Here is a 14,273-nt window from a genome sequence, read left to right as displayed (position 1 = left end):
GCCAATGAGCGGACGCGGATTTTGACTGGCAAGCACAATGTCCAATCAAATGATTGAACGGTCCGCATGCAAGTCCCGTGATCTGTGTGGACCGCTGATGTCCGACGCTATTGGCCGAGTCTTGATGCGATGACGTCATTCTAAGGTAGTGCCCCTGATATTGGGGTAAATAAATTTTATGTACAGTTGCACTGCCCTGAAGAAAATAAGTCACCACCTTGATTTAAATGTGAAAATTATCAACAGGCTATTTAACTCATACAGTGATTCATGTCCACCACAATGATAAATCCTGCACAGTCTGTGATCTGGAGTGAAGTTCTCCATCCAAAAATATTGTCAGTCTATGTCTAGTCTTACTCCACGAATCCATGAATGGGAATCTGATGCTTTATCCTCACAGCTCTGTTTAACAGTGAATTGTGAGTAAACAGCTTCAAGACCATACATTTTTTTTCCTGACACCACAGCCATAATTCAACATAACATTGCCCATCGCAACCTCGGTGTCCCGGAGAGTCTTTGAGAGGTACTGGAGATGTGCTGGAGGATCTTGGTCCTGAACAACTCTCATCACCAATCTTTCTCATTTACAGCATTTCCCGCTCATGTAGATTCATGTATTACTGTAACTCTCTTCTAGAAGGTCTAGATACAAAAGGCAGCAGCACGACCTGGTTTTCAACCTTCCCAAATTCTCCAACACCACCCAACTGGCTCCCATACTTTTATGTTAAAGATGTAAAAGTGTAATATTTGGTTATGTTTGTAATATTTGCATATTGGTTCATTGTATACTTGCAACATTTGCAATACTGTGGTCTGTAGTAGTCGCAAAAAGCATTTCACTGCATATCATACCGTGTATGACTATGTATGTGACAAATAAAATTTGAATTTGAGTCATAGTGAACCCGAACTGACTACTTCACTGATGGTAACATGAAAGTAAATGCCACAAATGAAAATACTGTATTTAAAAATAATTTTTAAAATCTACACCAACAGAAATTTTGTAACATTTCATATAGATATAAAAAAAATAGAAAATATTTAAAAAATTTTGGTAGGCTTGAGAACTCTTAATTGAGCAAAAAACACTGTACAGTTTTACATATACATTACATTGTGACAACACACCACATTTCTGCATTCAGTCAATAAACAGATAAAGCTAAAAAATGTTTTATTAAATTCATAATCTTTTATAAAAACATGCATATATTTTGATGTTGCTTTCTGCATGTTGTTCAAAAGGAATGGTAGAACTGAACATATGGATTATCTAAATATGATCATTTTAGTACCTAAATTGATTTATCATACATTTACAGAATATTGGATCATATACTTTGCAGTGAACAACCACTGTCTTTACACAGGAGAAAAATACCTCATCTTAAAGGTTTTTGCACATGTATTTAAATTAATTCATTAACAGTTTTTGCAATCAAATTAAAAAAGCTTACATTTTCTTGGTTGGTATATAATTGTTTTTCCCACTTCAGCAGAAGGGTTCCTGAAAGCACCAGCAGTAAACACATTTAAAAGCACATATTGAGTTATACCTATTCATGAAGGTTTCATCCTTTACGGTAAAAGGCATTCCATCATCAAAAACTATGCATTAAGACACAGCTGAAGAACTGCTAACATGTTTAGCAGGACATTTGGCAATGCAGGGAATCCCCCCCTCAAAAAAAAAAACAGCAAATTTAATACAGAATGGGCTTTAATACAGTGTTATTGTAATTACAAGTAAACTGTAATTACACCAACCACGAAGGTGCCTGAGCACATTTCCCAAATTATAATTATTATAATAATCCTCTAACTACCCTACAAATAAAGAAAATGTTTAATTACTGCCTTGTGAATGAGTGTTGTTCGTTGATTACTGTTTGAGGAGCTTCTTGGGCAACAGTCTTGTCATGAGTGTGTAAATTCAATGTACATTCACTGTCAACGAGACAGAACAAGATCTCATTTAATGTAATTATATTAACTGCCAGAGATTAATCAGTTTTTGCAAAGGTTAGATTTTTCCTTCATATGCACCTCTTACATAATGCTAACCTTAATCTCAAAAAAAGAACTAGTGGTCCATGTAACATAAATTAATGATCCCAATAGGACTCAAACAGAATCACATAACATAAAGCAAAAACCCCAAACATAAATAAAATATTACAATAGTATATTAAACTGTAAAATCAGTTCTCTGTCGCAATCAGAATGTTTTTGCGTAAGCGACATCCCTGCAGTCTGCAAGGCGACTGGTGAAGGCACCAGTCCATCTCTGCGGTCAGTATGTCCGGCGAGTGGTGTAGTCCAGGACCATGCTTGCAGCACCTAGCAGGGCAGGCTCCTCCAGGTCCGAGGACACCACCCGGATGCTGCGAGCCGAGGTGAGGGCACGCTGATTGATGACCTGCTGCACTGGACCCTCATAGAAGGAAGCCAGAACCCCGGAGAGGATGACCAGTGAGGGGTTGACCATGTGGAGGATGTTCACAATGCCAACGCCTAATGCTGTACCAGCTGAGGGGAACACAACAAAATTATACCTTTGTTATTTGGTGTGTATTTTTTTTATCAGAGTGAAAGACAAACCTGTTCGGAGTATAGCGTCAGCCTTCGTATTTCCAAGATGCGCAGCATTAATAAGGTGAATGGCACTGACTGGTTCCTCATTCTTTACAGACAATCCCTCTGTAATTAAAGAATCCTCTGCAAACACACACACACAAGAACAAAAAATATTTCCCACTGGTCCCACTGGTTTTAAATCCTTTTATTCTGTAACAGAATTAAGAGATAATAGCTCTGCTGGGAGCTCCATACATCCACACCCATATCAACACTACATGCGACAATTTCAGCGGGGTGTCTCACCATCATGCAGCTTTTTGGCCTCTCTCTGCAGGGCCATTCCAGAGGCATAGGCCTCAATGCAGCCCCGGCTGCCACACATGCACTCCGGACCGTCCATAGACACCATGATGTGTCCCAGCTCTGCTGCGCAGAACGTGCTGCCATGAATCAGTTCATTGTGCTGGACAATCCCGCCACCAATGCCTGCTCTCACACACAAACACAGAAGCAAGGCAAACAACCAATTAATGCAAGCAGATGAAAAATACAGTGCTATGCTATGAACACAATGCTATGAAAAATACAAACCAAAGAAACACAGTCAGGCGAACATGTATGTGATCTGGGATTTTATTAATTATTTCGTTTTATTTTGTTCTGTGCATGTATAAACTCACAAAATCTTTTTTTTTTCTTTGTAACTGCAGCTTATAGGTTTAAAATTCATAACTACTAATTTTCCAGTCAGTGACTTAGAATGTTTCTGACAACATCACTGCTCCATCAGCATATTTGAAGAGCTTCTAATAACTTAATTTGCGTCATAATAATTTTTTAGTTACATAAATACCTAAATACTTAACTTAAATTGAGTATAAATTTTTTTTTACAGATATGGTACTCCCAAAGTGTGGCAATACAGGGAAAAGAGTCATTGTGGCACAGAAACGGTCAATTTAGCCGCTGTTTACTAACTGTTAAAGCCTGTGTATTTTTGCCTATGTCCTGTTCAAGTTTTCAGGGCTGCACTTTGCTCTGCCATAATACCGGTTTGCTGTAGGTACTGCTTTGTGCAAACTGAATGACAGAAGAAGTAAGAAGTAAACTGATCGCAAACTGACGTTAACTTCAGGGTGTGCCAACAAACAGTCTTTTTAGAAATGTTCATAAAAACAATAACCGTGACATTGCAAATATTCAGGTACAGGATGTTGTCTTAGGAACCATGAAGCAATATTGAAACAGACCTGTCCCAGTGATGACAGTGACAAAATTTTCCACGCCCTTGCCATGGCCAAACTTGCGCTCTGCGAGAGCAGCGCAGTTTCCGTCGTTGTCCACCCACACAGGAAGGTGCAGCGCATCAGAGATGGGCGTCCTGATATCCACAGAGCTCCACTCCTGAATAAGTTTTGTGGAATGGAGAACCACTCCCTCCTGAGGGTTCACCCGACCCCCTGTTGAAACACCTGAGTGCAAGAGGATTTTGCTTAAGAGCTTATTTTTTGGCCAATCTGTACTGCAGTTTATAGACCTGAAATCCTTACACTGAACCAGTTGAAGTTTAAATAATTTGAATGGATTTACCAAATCCACAGCTGCCTTACTCAACCCACTAGAGGGTTGAGTAAGATACAGCAGATAAAACACCAGATCTATTCTGCATGGCGGGGAAACAAACTGCTCACCGGTATTCAAGCACTTAATTCAAGCACGTCTAGCACTTAACAATTTCCGAGCATGTTCTTTTTCTAACAAGTTAGGCCTTATCAGGGCTCTTAGTTTTGTTAACTCAAAATCTATAGAAATCGAACGAGAATTGCTGGTGTCTTCCTCCTGTAAGTCGCTTTGGATAAAAGTGTCTGCAAAAAGACTGTGGCCAATATGGCACGTGCTGGTTCAATCAGTATCTGATACTAATCAATAGTAATCCACTATGAGACGACTTCTCACCGACACCGAGGATTCTGCAATTGAGACGCACTGCATCATTAAAGGCTTCGTTGCACATCTGCAGGATCAGCTTAATCCTCTCTTCATACGTCTTCGGGTTTGCCTGGGTATACTTCTTCAAAATCTTTCCCTGCAACACATGACAAATAATCTCTTTATTGTCATTGTAACAAGAACAGCTCCCTGAGCTGGAGAGGAATAAATATATAAATAGGGAAGTATAAAATGAGAAAGCTAGCGTATATACTGATATAATACAAATATGACAAAAAATATAACATTTAAATTTAAGAATGAGGTAGGTAAACAATCAATCTGCACAAGACCCTATTGACACCTTATTGCACATGAGGCCGTGATGGCCTAGCGATTAAGGAAGCGGCCCCGTGCCAAGGTGCCACTGAGGTGCCCCCAGGGCGCCTGTCATGGCTGCCCACTGCTCACTCAGGGTGATGGGTTAAATACAGAGGACAAATTTCACTGTGTGCTGTTCTGCTGTGTATCACATGTGACAATCACTTTCACTTGTATCAGCCGTTATTGCACGTGGAATAGATATTGAATTTACTTGGAGGTGGAGATTAAATGTCATTTAATCAAATGTCATTTTGCATGGCATTCAAACAGAGCCCTGACTGTCCATGCTGTCTAACCCAGTCCTCACACTTACACACCGTGTTTATGGTATTTCTACTGTGAGTAGCGCAAGCGAAGCATGAAAACAGGGCTTTAGGTCAAACATTCTCTCTATGATTTACCTTCATGCTGACAATGGCCACGCGCAGATTGGTGCCCCCCAAGTCCACTGCCAAAGCACTCTGGGTCTCCAGGATATGATCAATGTCCTGAGAAATGCACTCCTTCACTGGCGGAAAGCAGAAGGTCTTCTGCAGAGGTTCTTCCAGGTTGATGGTCTGTAGGAACTTCAGAATCCGTGGAACTGCATTGCCATCACCATAGATCTTTGAGCTAAACGCAAAAAAATAAAGTAGAAAATAACGTATTGCACCACATAAGCTGCTGTTCAACCGAATCAACCTATTGAACTATACATACCAAGGGTAACGCTTTCCAAACTGCAGTTCCAGTGCATGGTAGATCTTATTCTGAGTATCAGCATCTCGTACATGAAGGACATTTTCCCCTGTACAAGAATATATCATTTTTATTAACTGTGTAAAATTTGCACTACAATTAGTGACTGGCATTAATTGCATTTGCAATCAACCAACAAACCCGTCTCTCTCCCAGTCTGCCTGGTGCCAAGATTGATGACGGGTGTCCCAAATGCCCCTGCCTCTCGCACACCACAGCTGCTGTTTCCAATCATGCACCCTGCATGGGACACTAGCTGGATGAACTGGTCAAAGGGCACGTGCTTCACCGCCTGAAAGTTGGGGTGCTGTTCAATGCCCTTCTTACGCATCACACGCACCATTTCTTTACTGCCTGTGGGACGGATCAGAAAAGGACAGTTGAGTCGCATGAGGGACTTCAACAAATGAGTGATTCATTGTAGTCTATAAATGAGTATTATTGTCCTGAATCCTGTAGAATTCGTAACAGCACTGAATCTGAAACATGCAGTACAGTTTCATTCTCTCTGCTCTCTCTCGCACACTGACTCTGGAAAACAGAGTTACTACAGTGTAAAACTTTTTAAGCCCGTTACGAATGGAAATCACATTGCAGTAAATTAACATTTTAATTAAAAATTATATGTCAGGAAAGAAAACTCTTCAATAAACTTTTTTGTCGATCCAAAAATTGCCAGAGGTCATTGTGACTTGCATGTAAGATACGTAAGGAGAAAAATGCAGAAGTGTAGAGGAAGTTAGGCTTTTAATACCGAAACACGGCTCTTACAACGACAAAATCCTGTTCAAACCACTCAAACCAGTTACTGGATCAACACAAGTGATAAACTCACTGTGGTTGCTACACAAACTCCTGCACTGACTGGAGAACTTACCAGCATCAATATTGGGGAACAGGATGAGTGTTTTTTTGTTGAATGAGATCAAGGCATCCAGCATGAGCTCATAGATCTTAATGGAGTTTTTAATGTCTGTGGTAACTGGGTGCTGCAGAGCCACAATATACTCCTGTTCTTTAACATCATCTCCTGGGTTAATAAAAAAATAAAACACTTAATTAATGCAGTATAAAGGCTGTTCTGTAGAATCATATAGTACATGGGGCAGTGGTGGCCTAGCGGTTAAGGAAGTGGCCCTGTAATCAGAAGGTTGCTGGTTCGCATCCTGATCCGCCAAGGTACCACTGAGGTGCCACTGAGCAAAGCACCGTCCCCACACTGCCTTGTGGTACTGCTAAGACATTAGCAGTTCTTGAAGTGGAACGACTGGCATATTACATATTAGACATTCCCTGAGCCCACGGTCAATGGGAGTTGAGAAATACGCAATTGCATCTACAGAAACAAGGTTACAACTTACCTAGCCAGGCTTTTATAATGTCAGCATAATCATCTCGTTTGTGAGCAGCTAGGAGTTTGTCATATGACGGGCAGCCAGCCAACAGGATGCGGGAGTGGTCCTCACACATGGCAATAAGGTGACGCTCAGCCATACGTGTGCAGCAAGCATGGTAGTGTGCCAGTTTAGAGATGGCATGGCGGATAGAGTCATCTATGGTACCACTCACCTGGAAATGGGTACAAGCTAAATAAAGTGCAGTTCATTCATTGTTAACTGAATCTAGATAAATAATAATATTTATTATAATAATTAATAACAGATGTATGGGGGGGACAAAAACCATTAAATACGGTGATGCAGGGACAATTAAAAATAAAAGAGTAAAAGCAAAAAAAATGTGTGTATATATAAGTAAAAAAAAACTGGGCTGGGTTTGTACTATTTCCTCAATTTAAAAGCTGTCTGTCTACGCTTTAACCTTTGTGTGCCTTTGGTACATAGGTAGACTATGACCTGGGGACATTCTTCATGGGCTTAAAAAGCAACAGGTAGCAACAGTTATTCTGTCTCTTGCCAAATTCACATGAAACTGAATTCTAAACTTTATTTTACCAATAAGTTTATTCTGGCACAAAATGCATTAATACATACCGTTGTGTGAAAAAGTGTCTCAGATTCTTAATTTTTTCCATATTCCCAGGAACAACCAACGTTCCCAATGTCCCCGGCTGACCAACATTACGTTTATCACTTGTTTGTTTTTTAATTCATTAATAACAAAATCATTCACTTAACAGCATTTTGTGCTTAATTGTGATTAACATGGAAAAAAGTAAGAAATCAGAAAGGGGGCAATCCCTTTTTCACACATGCTTAAATATGTTAGATTATTGTAATAGTTATGGTATGATGGTGTAAAAACTATGAGTGTAAGAATCACACCTTTTCTTTGTGAAGATCATTCTTCATTTAAAACCTACCTCCCCCCCTTCCAAATGAAGGATCCGAATGTTCATGAGGGCCGCAGCTGTTGCCAAGGCCATGGCATCAAAGCGGTCACCGTGCACAACCAGCACATCGGGGTTAAGCCGGTGGAGCACATCAGGCAGCTTGACCAGTGCCAGACCAACCGACTCCACCATAGCTGCCTCATCCTCCCCTCTCACGATAGTGTGCAGCTTAGAGCCAATGTCAAACTCATCCTGTTCAATCATACGGAAGGTGTTTCTGTTGAGATAAGAAGGCAGGGAGGAATGAAGCATAAAACTCAGTTTTCAAATTGGTTCGCTTACATTACACATGATCATATAGTGTGAACATCTCCCTTCCTTATGCTCTGTGTGTATGTGTCCACATGTCTAGCTAAAGTCATTTTCAGCAGAACGGGGATTGTGACAGCAGCCCGTCTTCTATGATTGGTAAAATTACTCTATGCTTATTGAACTGTAAATCGCTTTGGATAAAGGCATTTTTACGGATCCATATTAGGAAAAATATTTATTATAAAGTAACTTGACCTGGAAGGAACCAATGCAATAATAATCTTTGATGGCTAAGGCAAATTTACACACATTGTACACAAAGTCAAAAAATGTGTTGCTTTGCTTATTACCTACAAATGCAACAATTTAATGTGATGTATTAGAATAATCATTACAACTTACCCATAATCATCAATGAGATGTGAGCCCAGCACAACCACCTCAAGCTCAAACAAGTCTGGGTTGGCCTTGATTCCAAACATGATGGGTGCTAGCTTGGAGTAGTCAGCACGGTTACAGGTGGCCACACACACCCTCAGCCTCCTCTTCATGTTATTCTCCATCTTCTCAAAATTCTCTCTTGACCGTTGCATCTTTAGATAGTACAGTTCCTAATAGGAATAAATGTTTGTGAGCCCCAAATGCACCAAAAGGAAAAGTAGATGGCACAACACAGCACCCTCCTTATATGTGTTCCCTTGGAATATTACACTGCAACCTCTGTTCTATTTCATCTACCTGTCTGTTCTCCAATTTACCATCCCTGCTCTCACTTTCTTTAGGCCTGTTTAAAGATTGGCCACTCAGCTGAGAGCGCTGCTCCAGCAGTAACAGATACCCTCCACCACGCTACACGCTACTGCCATCTTCCAGTAGTCCATCCTGTCTGCAGAAAGCAGGATTAACAACAAGATACTGAATAAAATACCTCTCTGACTTTGGCATTAACAGATCACTGCTTAACATTTAATTGTACACACCTATTATAATGCTTTTGGAATATATAGATTTGTAACATAAAAAAGAAAGTCACAGCTATTACCACTTATATCTGAGGGTTAAAAAAAAAAAAAAAAAACTGGGTGTGCAGAACTGGCTATTCGCCTGAGTCTGAACGATGCCAGATTGCACATGCGTCACTATGTAATTGAAGAAGATAATCTGATAAAACAGAGTACACACCACAACCGCCATATTGATGACTTCAGAATGACTTCTGTGTAACACTGACGACGATGTGTTTAAATGTAACAAAAAGAAGGAATACCAGCTAACACCCATTGGAAATTTCAAGATGTCAATGGTACAGTTAGACTATGAGAAAAGGATAAATATGCAAACACAGTGATCTAAACAGTGTAAAATCTGTAAATTACCCATAATGAACTAAGCTTCTCACTAATCTGGCCTGAAAGAAAAACTCGAGTAGGGGTGTGAACCTTCAATTCGATTCTATTGCAATTATCAGCCACAATAACCAACGACAGAATTTTTTTGTTCTGCCACCAGAAAATTACCAAGCAACGGCATTATAATGTAATTACGTTCTGCACTGAATCAACGCAGAATCATCCACGTCTGCATCACAATGCATCGATTATGAGATTAATTTCAACACTCCTAACAAATACCAGCACAATGAGATCAGCCACATGAATAACAGTGAACTCCTACCCTAACTTCTTTCACTAGCATGCCTTTCATGGCTGCCCACTGCTCAAGTGGTTGATAATACTCAGTGCTGCACATCAATCATTTTTAGGGGTGTGTATTGGCAAGGATCTCACCATACGATACATATCGCAATATATAGATCACGATACAATTAGATAACGATACATTGTGATCACGTACATATTGCGATATTCTACAGTTCAATGAAAATGTAAAATCCAAGCTGAAATACAAGATGTTGTGATCGGTCAACCATGTTTTGCAATTTCGCTCTGCAAATCGTAACGCCAAGCAGTAATTCAAAGAACCCAGCTGTACAGCGCCATCTACAGGAACGGAGGTTGTATTCGCACACTGATTCTGAACTCTGCCGATCTCACTAAAGAAAATGCTGAACAGCACTACCTGGTGGACTAAATTTGTACACCAAATAACTATATTTGATGTCCCTGTATCGATACAATAAATATTGTACCAAGTAAACATTGTATGATGGTATATTGTGGTATCGATATTTTATAACCCTAGTCACTTTCATTTCATTCTTCACATCGAAACCTGTACATACTGCGAGACATGAAATGTATCAAAAAGTGTGTGCATGCGTGCAAAAGTCCTTGGCATTATCCACAAAAGTCATAATCATTACAGGTTATGGACAGAACGTCTTCAAGACCATGTTTTGGCTCCAGCAGATAATGCCTAGATTAGATGCAAACAAAACCAGGCTCTTGACAATCGCACGGAAATTCGTTTCTAAAGACAACACAAAAATACAGTGTTCCACTATTATCAGCATCTGTACATCCAGGGTCGGACTGAACCGTTGTAGTCAGGTCAAGTGAGGCTAATGATTTGGCAAAACAGTTCATTCAGGGCAAAGGCACGAGCATCACTAGCCTCTCTGCAGAATCAGTAATCAATCAAATGTTAAAAGATGGAACGCAATCAACCAAAATGTTGGGTATGGGTAATTAAACACAATGAAGGCGCTATAAAATGGCAGGTCAACATCTACTGTTAATTATCTACTTATTTTAAAGATGAGCTCATTCGTGAACAAGGGAAAATGAAATGTCTATGTTACACCATTCGGGTGTTTTACCGTACCAATGTCAGTTCTTTTACACAGACAACACCCAATAAGATTCTCATTCCAAAGAACACACACAAAAACACAAAAAAAATGCCCAGAATCCCATGGCATTTGGTAATAATTAACCAATAGGCTCACAGTGCAGGATAAATAGAAGAGTGTCTCTGAAAGCTTCTGACCTGAAGAGTTTTACATTCAGCCATGGACAGGGTGGTCCAAACCACTCCCACCACTGCAGCAACTATCCAACTTGGCTCGTGGGCGAGAACAAAGCAGCCAATGTCCAGAATCATGATGCATGCAGGAGCAGGGCTGCTGGCCTCAGGTCGGTTCTGGGATGCCATTAAAGATCCGCTCCCGGACCATGGGGTTCATGACACTCAGCGCTGCAACCCCTGCAGCAGGTTAGATCAACACCAAGTTTCTCTCCTCTTTCCACGGCCCCATTTGACCCCTCTGTTCTAAATCAGCTGCTGCTGATCAACCACAAAATGGGTGTTTGTGGCATTAATTTCAGTGATGTAGAACCAAGAGGATTATGTTAACAGTAGCCATGCCTCTTCCCGTGAAGCTGAGTGTCAGCAGTTATAAAACTGACATACAGCTACACAGAAACTCGTGAACAGAATCATTTGCCATTCCCTGACCAGGCGAGTGTCGGCACTGTGCTCATAAGAAGACACTCCTGTAAGATGTGATTAGATTCTTATTAAAGGGCACAATAAGCGGGGTCTGTTATAGAAAGCTGCACTCTGACGTTTCATTAATTATTATTTAAGTAGGCAAAATATCTGACTAGCATACAAATGCCAAAAGGTCACTTAATTCCATTTAAGTGAGTGAAGCGCAGTCTATGACTGTAAGGAAATGAATCAAAATTATCATGACTAGGGCTGTCGCGATAAGGAAATTTTAGCTGATGATTAATATCGATGTAAATGACTGATCAACGACCCTGTCGGTTTATTTTAGTTGAATTTAGCCTAGTCTTAACACAGGGAAACAGAGGCATGATTACAATGATTACTTCCAAAAAAAGTAAATCTTATAATTTTTTAAACCTTTAAACTATTCAATTATTTAGTTTCCCAATACTGGTACATCAAAAGAGGATTTAAAAAAATTAGGTATTGGTGTGTACTCATATTCAGTCAGTACTATGCCACCTTTGTCTAATTTCTGACATTTTACTTCCAATAAAATGTACTTATAGCGTAAAGCCCTTTCCTAACTTTTGACAGTACTCGCATTCAGTCTCAAAAAAACTGGTATCAGTGCAACCATAATTTTATAAACAAAATATATTTTGCAGCTTTTCATCTGTGTAACAACCAGTGAACCCAAAACCACCAATGCCTTTGCAATCTCTAAAACACCTAAAGAAAGGAGCCATATGCTTCTTCTGGTTCAGAGAAGTAGAAATACACTAAATAAATGCACATGGGTGGCACTCATAAGCAGGACGATCAGCTCCATCCTCTCAGTGGTCTCTCGTGTGCTAGCTCTAGTTAGCAGAGAACAGTCCGGATCATAAGACTTGCATGGAAAGCACACCCCCCTCCTCAGCATCACAAGACCGGAGCGGCAGGCTGGGGGTGGGGTCCGGGGGTCTGAAATCAACTGACTGGGAGCCTGAAAACGGCAGATGACTCACATGTGGGTTTCGGCCTTCAGTTCCCAGCTGCATGTCTCCTCCCTTTTTCTCCTGTGTGATATCTAGTCCCCCCACTCTCTGGCTCTGTCTCTTCCTCTCGTTTTTTTTTTTTTTTTTTTTTTTTTGAAAGACAGATGCGCGCAGGCTCTCTTCGCCCTCCTTTCACTGCCGCCTCATGCAAGCCTTTCTGAGAGCAGCACTCTCACCACCTCTTCCCTTCTGTCCAACAAAGCACCGCACCCACAACAGACAGGAAGGGGGCGGGCCGTCGGCTAACCTGATTCGCTCATTGGCAGACAGGGATGAAAGGGGGCTATGTGAACCCGCCCCCTTCAGCTTCCTGTCAATGCCAAGAAGGCGAGTGGGAGGGGTGAGAGGGTTTTCTCTCTCTCTCTCTCCCTCTCGCTCTCTCTCGCTCTCACACACACACACAAATTAGTGTGTTTGTTGGTAAATTTATCTTTACATAATATACAAAGATTGTATTGACCAATCAAAATGTTGTAAGGATACCAGCACATATTCATTTATCATTTACAGCATTTTTCAGACACCCTTATCCAGAGAGACTTACAACCAGTAGTTACAGGGACAGTCCCCCTGGAGACACTTGAGGTTAAGTGTCTTGCTCAGGGACACAATGGTAGTAAGTGGGATTTGAACCTGTTATTCCTCATTGTTCGATTATCTAATATCAACGTCAATTTAAGAGGACTGGGGTGTTTGCATATTCTCATAGAAGTGCCTTTTAATGAATAATTAACAGGCACCATGAACCGAAGTTTCCCCACCTGTATTACAACACAAGAGCGACTCCTGCATTCAGTTCAATCCGATCCAGAATTCCCGAAGCAATGACATATGCAGAACTGCAGTGACTACAGAACAGAAGGACGTGCCGTGGACCCACCACACCACCAACAGTGCAACGTGGCGTAACGTGGCGTGGGGGTGTGGACAACCACGCAGGGGCGAGTTTTAAGAACCGGAGGGACGGCTTGTTCCTTTTCAGCGTCGAGGAAGAAATCCGGCGACTTGCTACACGCGGTGTATCTCGTAGCACGTACATCTACACGCCACGTCGGCCCCCCTTCCCCGTACAGCAGGAGCGTCTCCGCCCCGCGCTTCTGCCGATTTCACTGGGTGCCCGACCGCCAAGTGGAGGGGAGCTGAACTTGTCCCCCTAGTCGAGAAGTACCGTGAGTGTGCGTGGAACGTACCTCTTATCGCGACAGGGCCAGCTGTTACATCTAGCCCGACGACGGTCTGTGTTTACGAGAAATCACTCCGACTCCATTTGTTAGCCTCGTTAGCTTGCCTCGCGCTGTGTACATTTCGGTGCCGCAGCTTGTGGGCCCTACGTCACGACCCTACGTCACGGCTCTGCGGTCGCCTCGCCCCGCCCCCAACCAGGAAGTTAATTCTCTATAGTCGAACGACAGGTACATTATTAGATTTGTCTCGTTTCATACGAACGTTTAGGACCGATGCGCATGTTCATAGTGCTCTACTGTTCGAAGAGTGTGGCTTCTCATGTTTACTGCATCTTATTTGTACATTTCTTCATTGCATGATCACTGTGACTCACTGTGCAATATCAC

General features: G+C 41.4%; 1 protein-coding gene across 2 annotated transcripts; it reads right to left on the bottom strand.

Annotated features, from left to right (window-relative positions):
- Positions 1 to 1,169: 1,169 nt before the first annotated feature.
- gne (glucosamine (UDP-N-acetyl)-2-epimerase/N-acetylmannosamine kinase) lies at positions 1,170 to 14,056 on the bottom strand. Of its 2 annotated transcripts, none has more exons than XM_028976210.1 (13): positions 13,893 to 14,056; positions 8,651 to 8,859; positions 7,967 to 8,213; positions 7,005 to 7,212; positions 6,521 to 6,673; positions 5,785 to 5,997; positions 5,605 to 5,692; positions 5,307 to 5,517; positions 4,549 to 4,678; positions 3,843 to 4,064; positions 2,896 to 3,078; positions 2,614 to 2,730; positions 1,170 to 2,541 (listed from the first exon to the last, which is right to left on the bottom strand). In XM_028976210.1, the coding sequence occupies exons 2-13, from the start codon at positions 8,839 to 8,841 to the stop codon at positions 2,306 to 2,308; spliced, it is 2,199 nt and encodes a 732-aa protein (XP_028832043.1). In that variant the 5' UTR covers positions 8,842 to 8,859; positions 13,893 to 14,056; the 3' UTR covers positions 1,170 to 2,305. The 2 variants fall into 2 exon arrangements, with proteins under 2 accessions (XP_028832043.1, XP_028832042.1); XM_028976209.1 differs by lacking the exon at positions 13,893 to 14,056 and adding an exon at positions 12,673 to 12,890.
- Positions 14,057 to 14,273: the final 217 nt, after the last annotated feature.

Source organism: Denticeps clupeoides, chromosome 4 (assembly GCF_900700375.1).
Source record: "Denticeps clupeoides chromosome 4, fDenClu1.1, whole genome shotgun sequence".
Classification (NCBI taxonomy): domain Eukaryota; kingdom Metazoa; phylum Chordata; class Actinopteri; order Clupeiformes; family Denticipitidae; genus Denticeps; species Denticeps clupeoides.
This window is presented reverse-complemented; position numbering and strand designations above follow the sequence as displayed.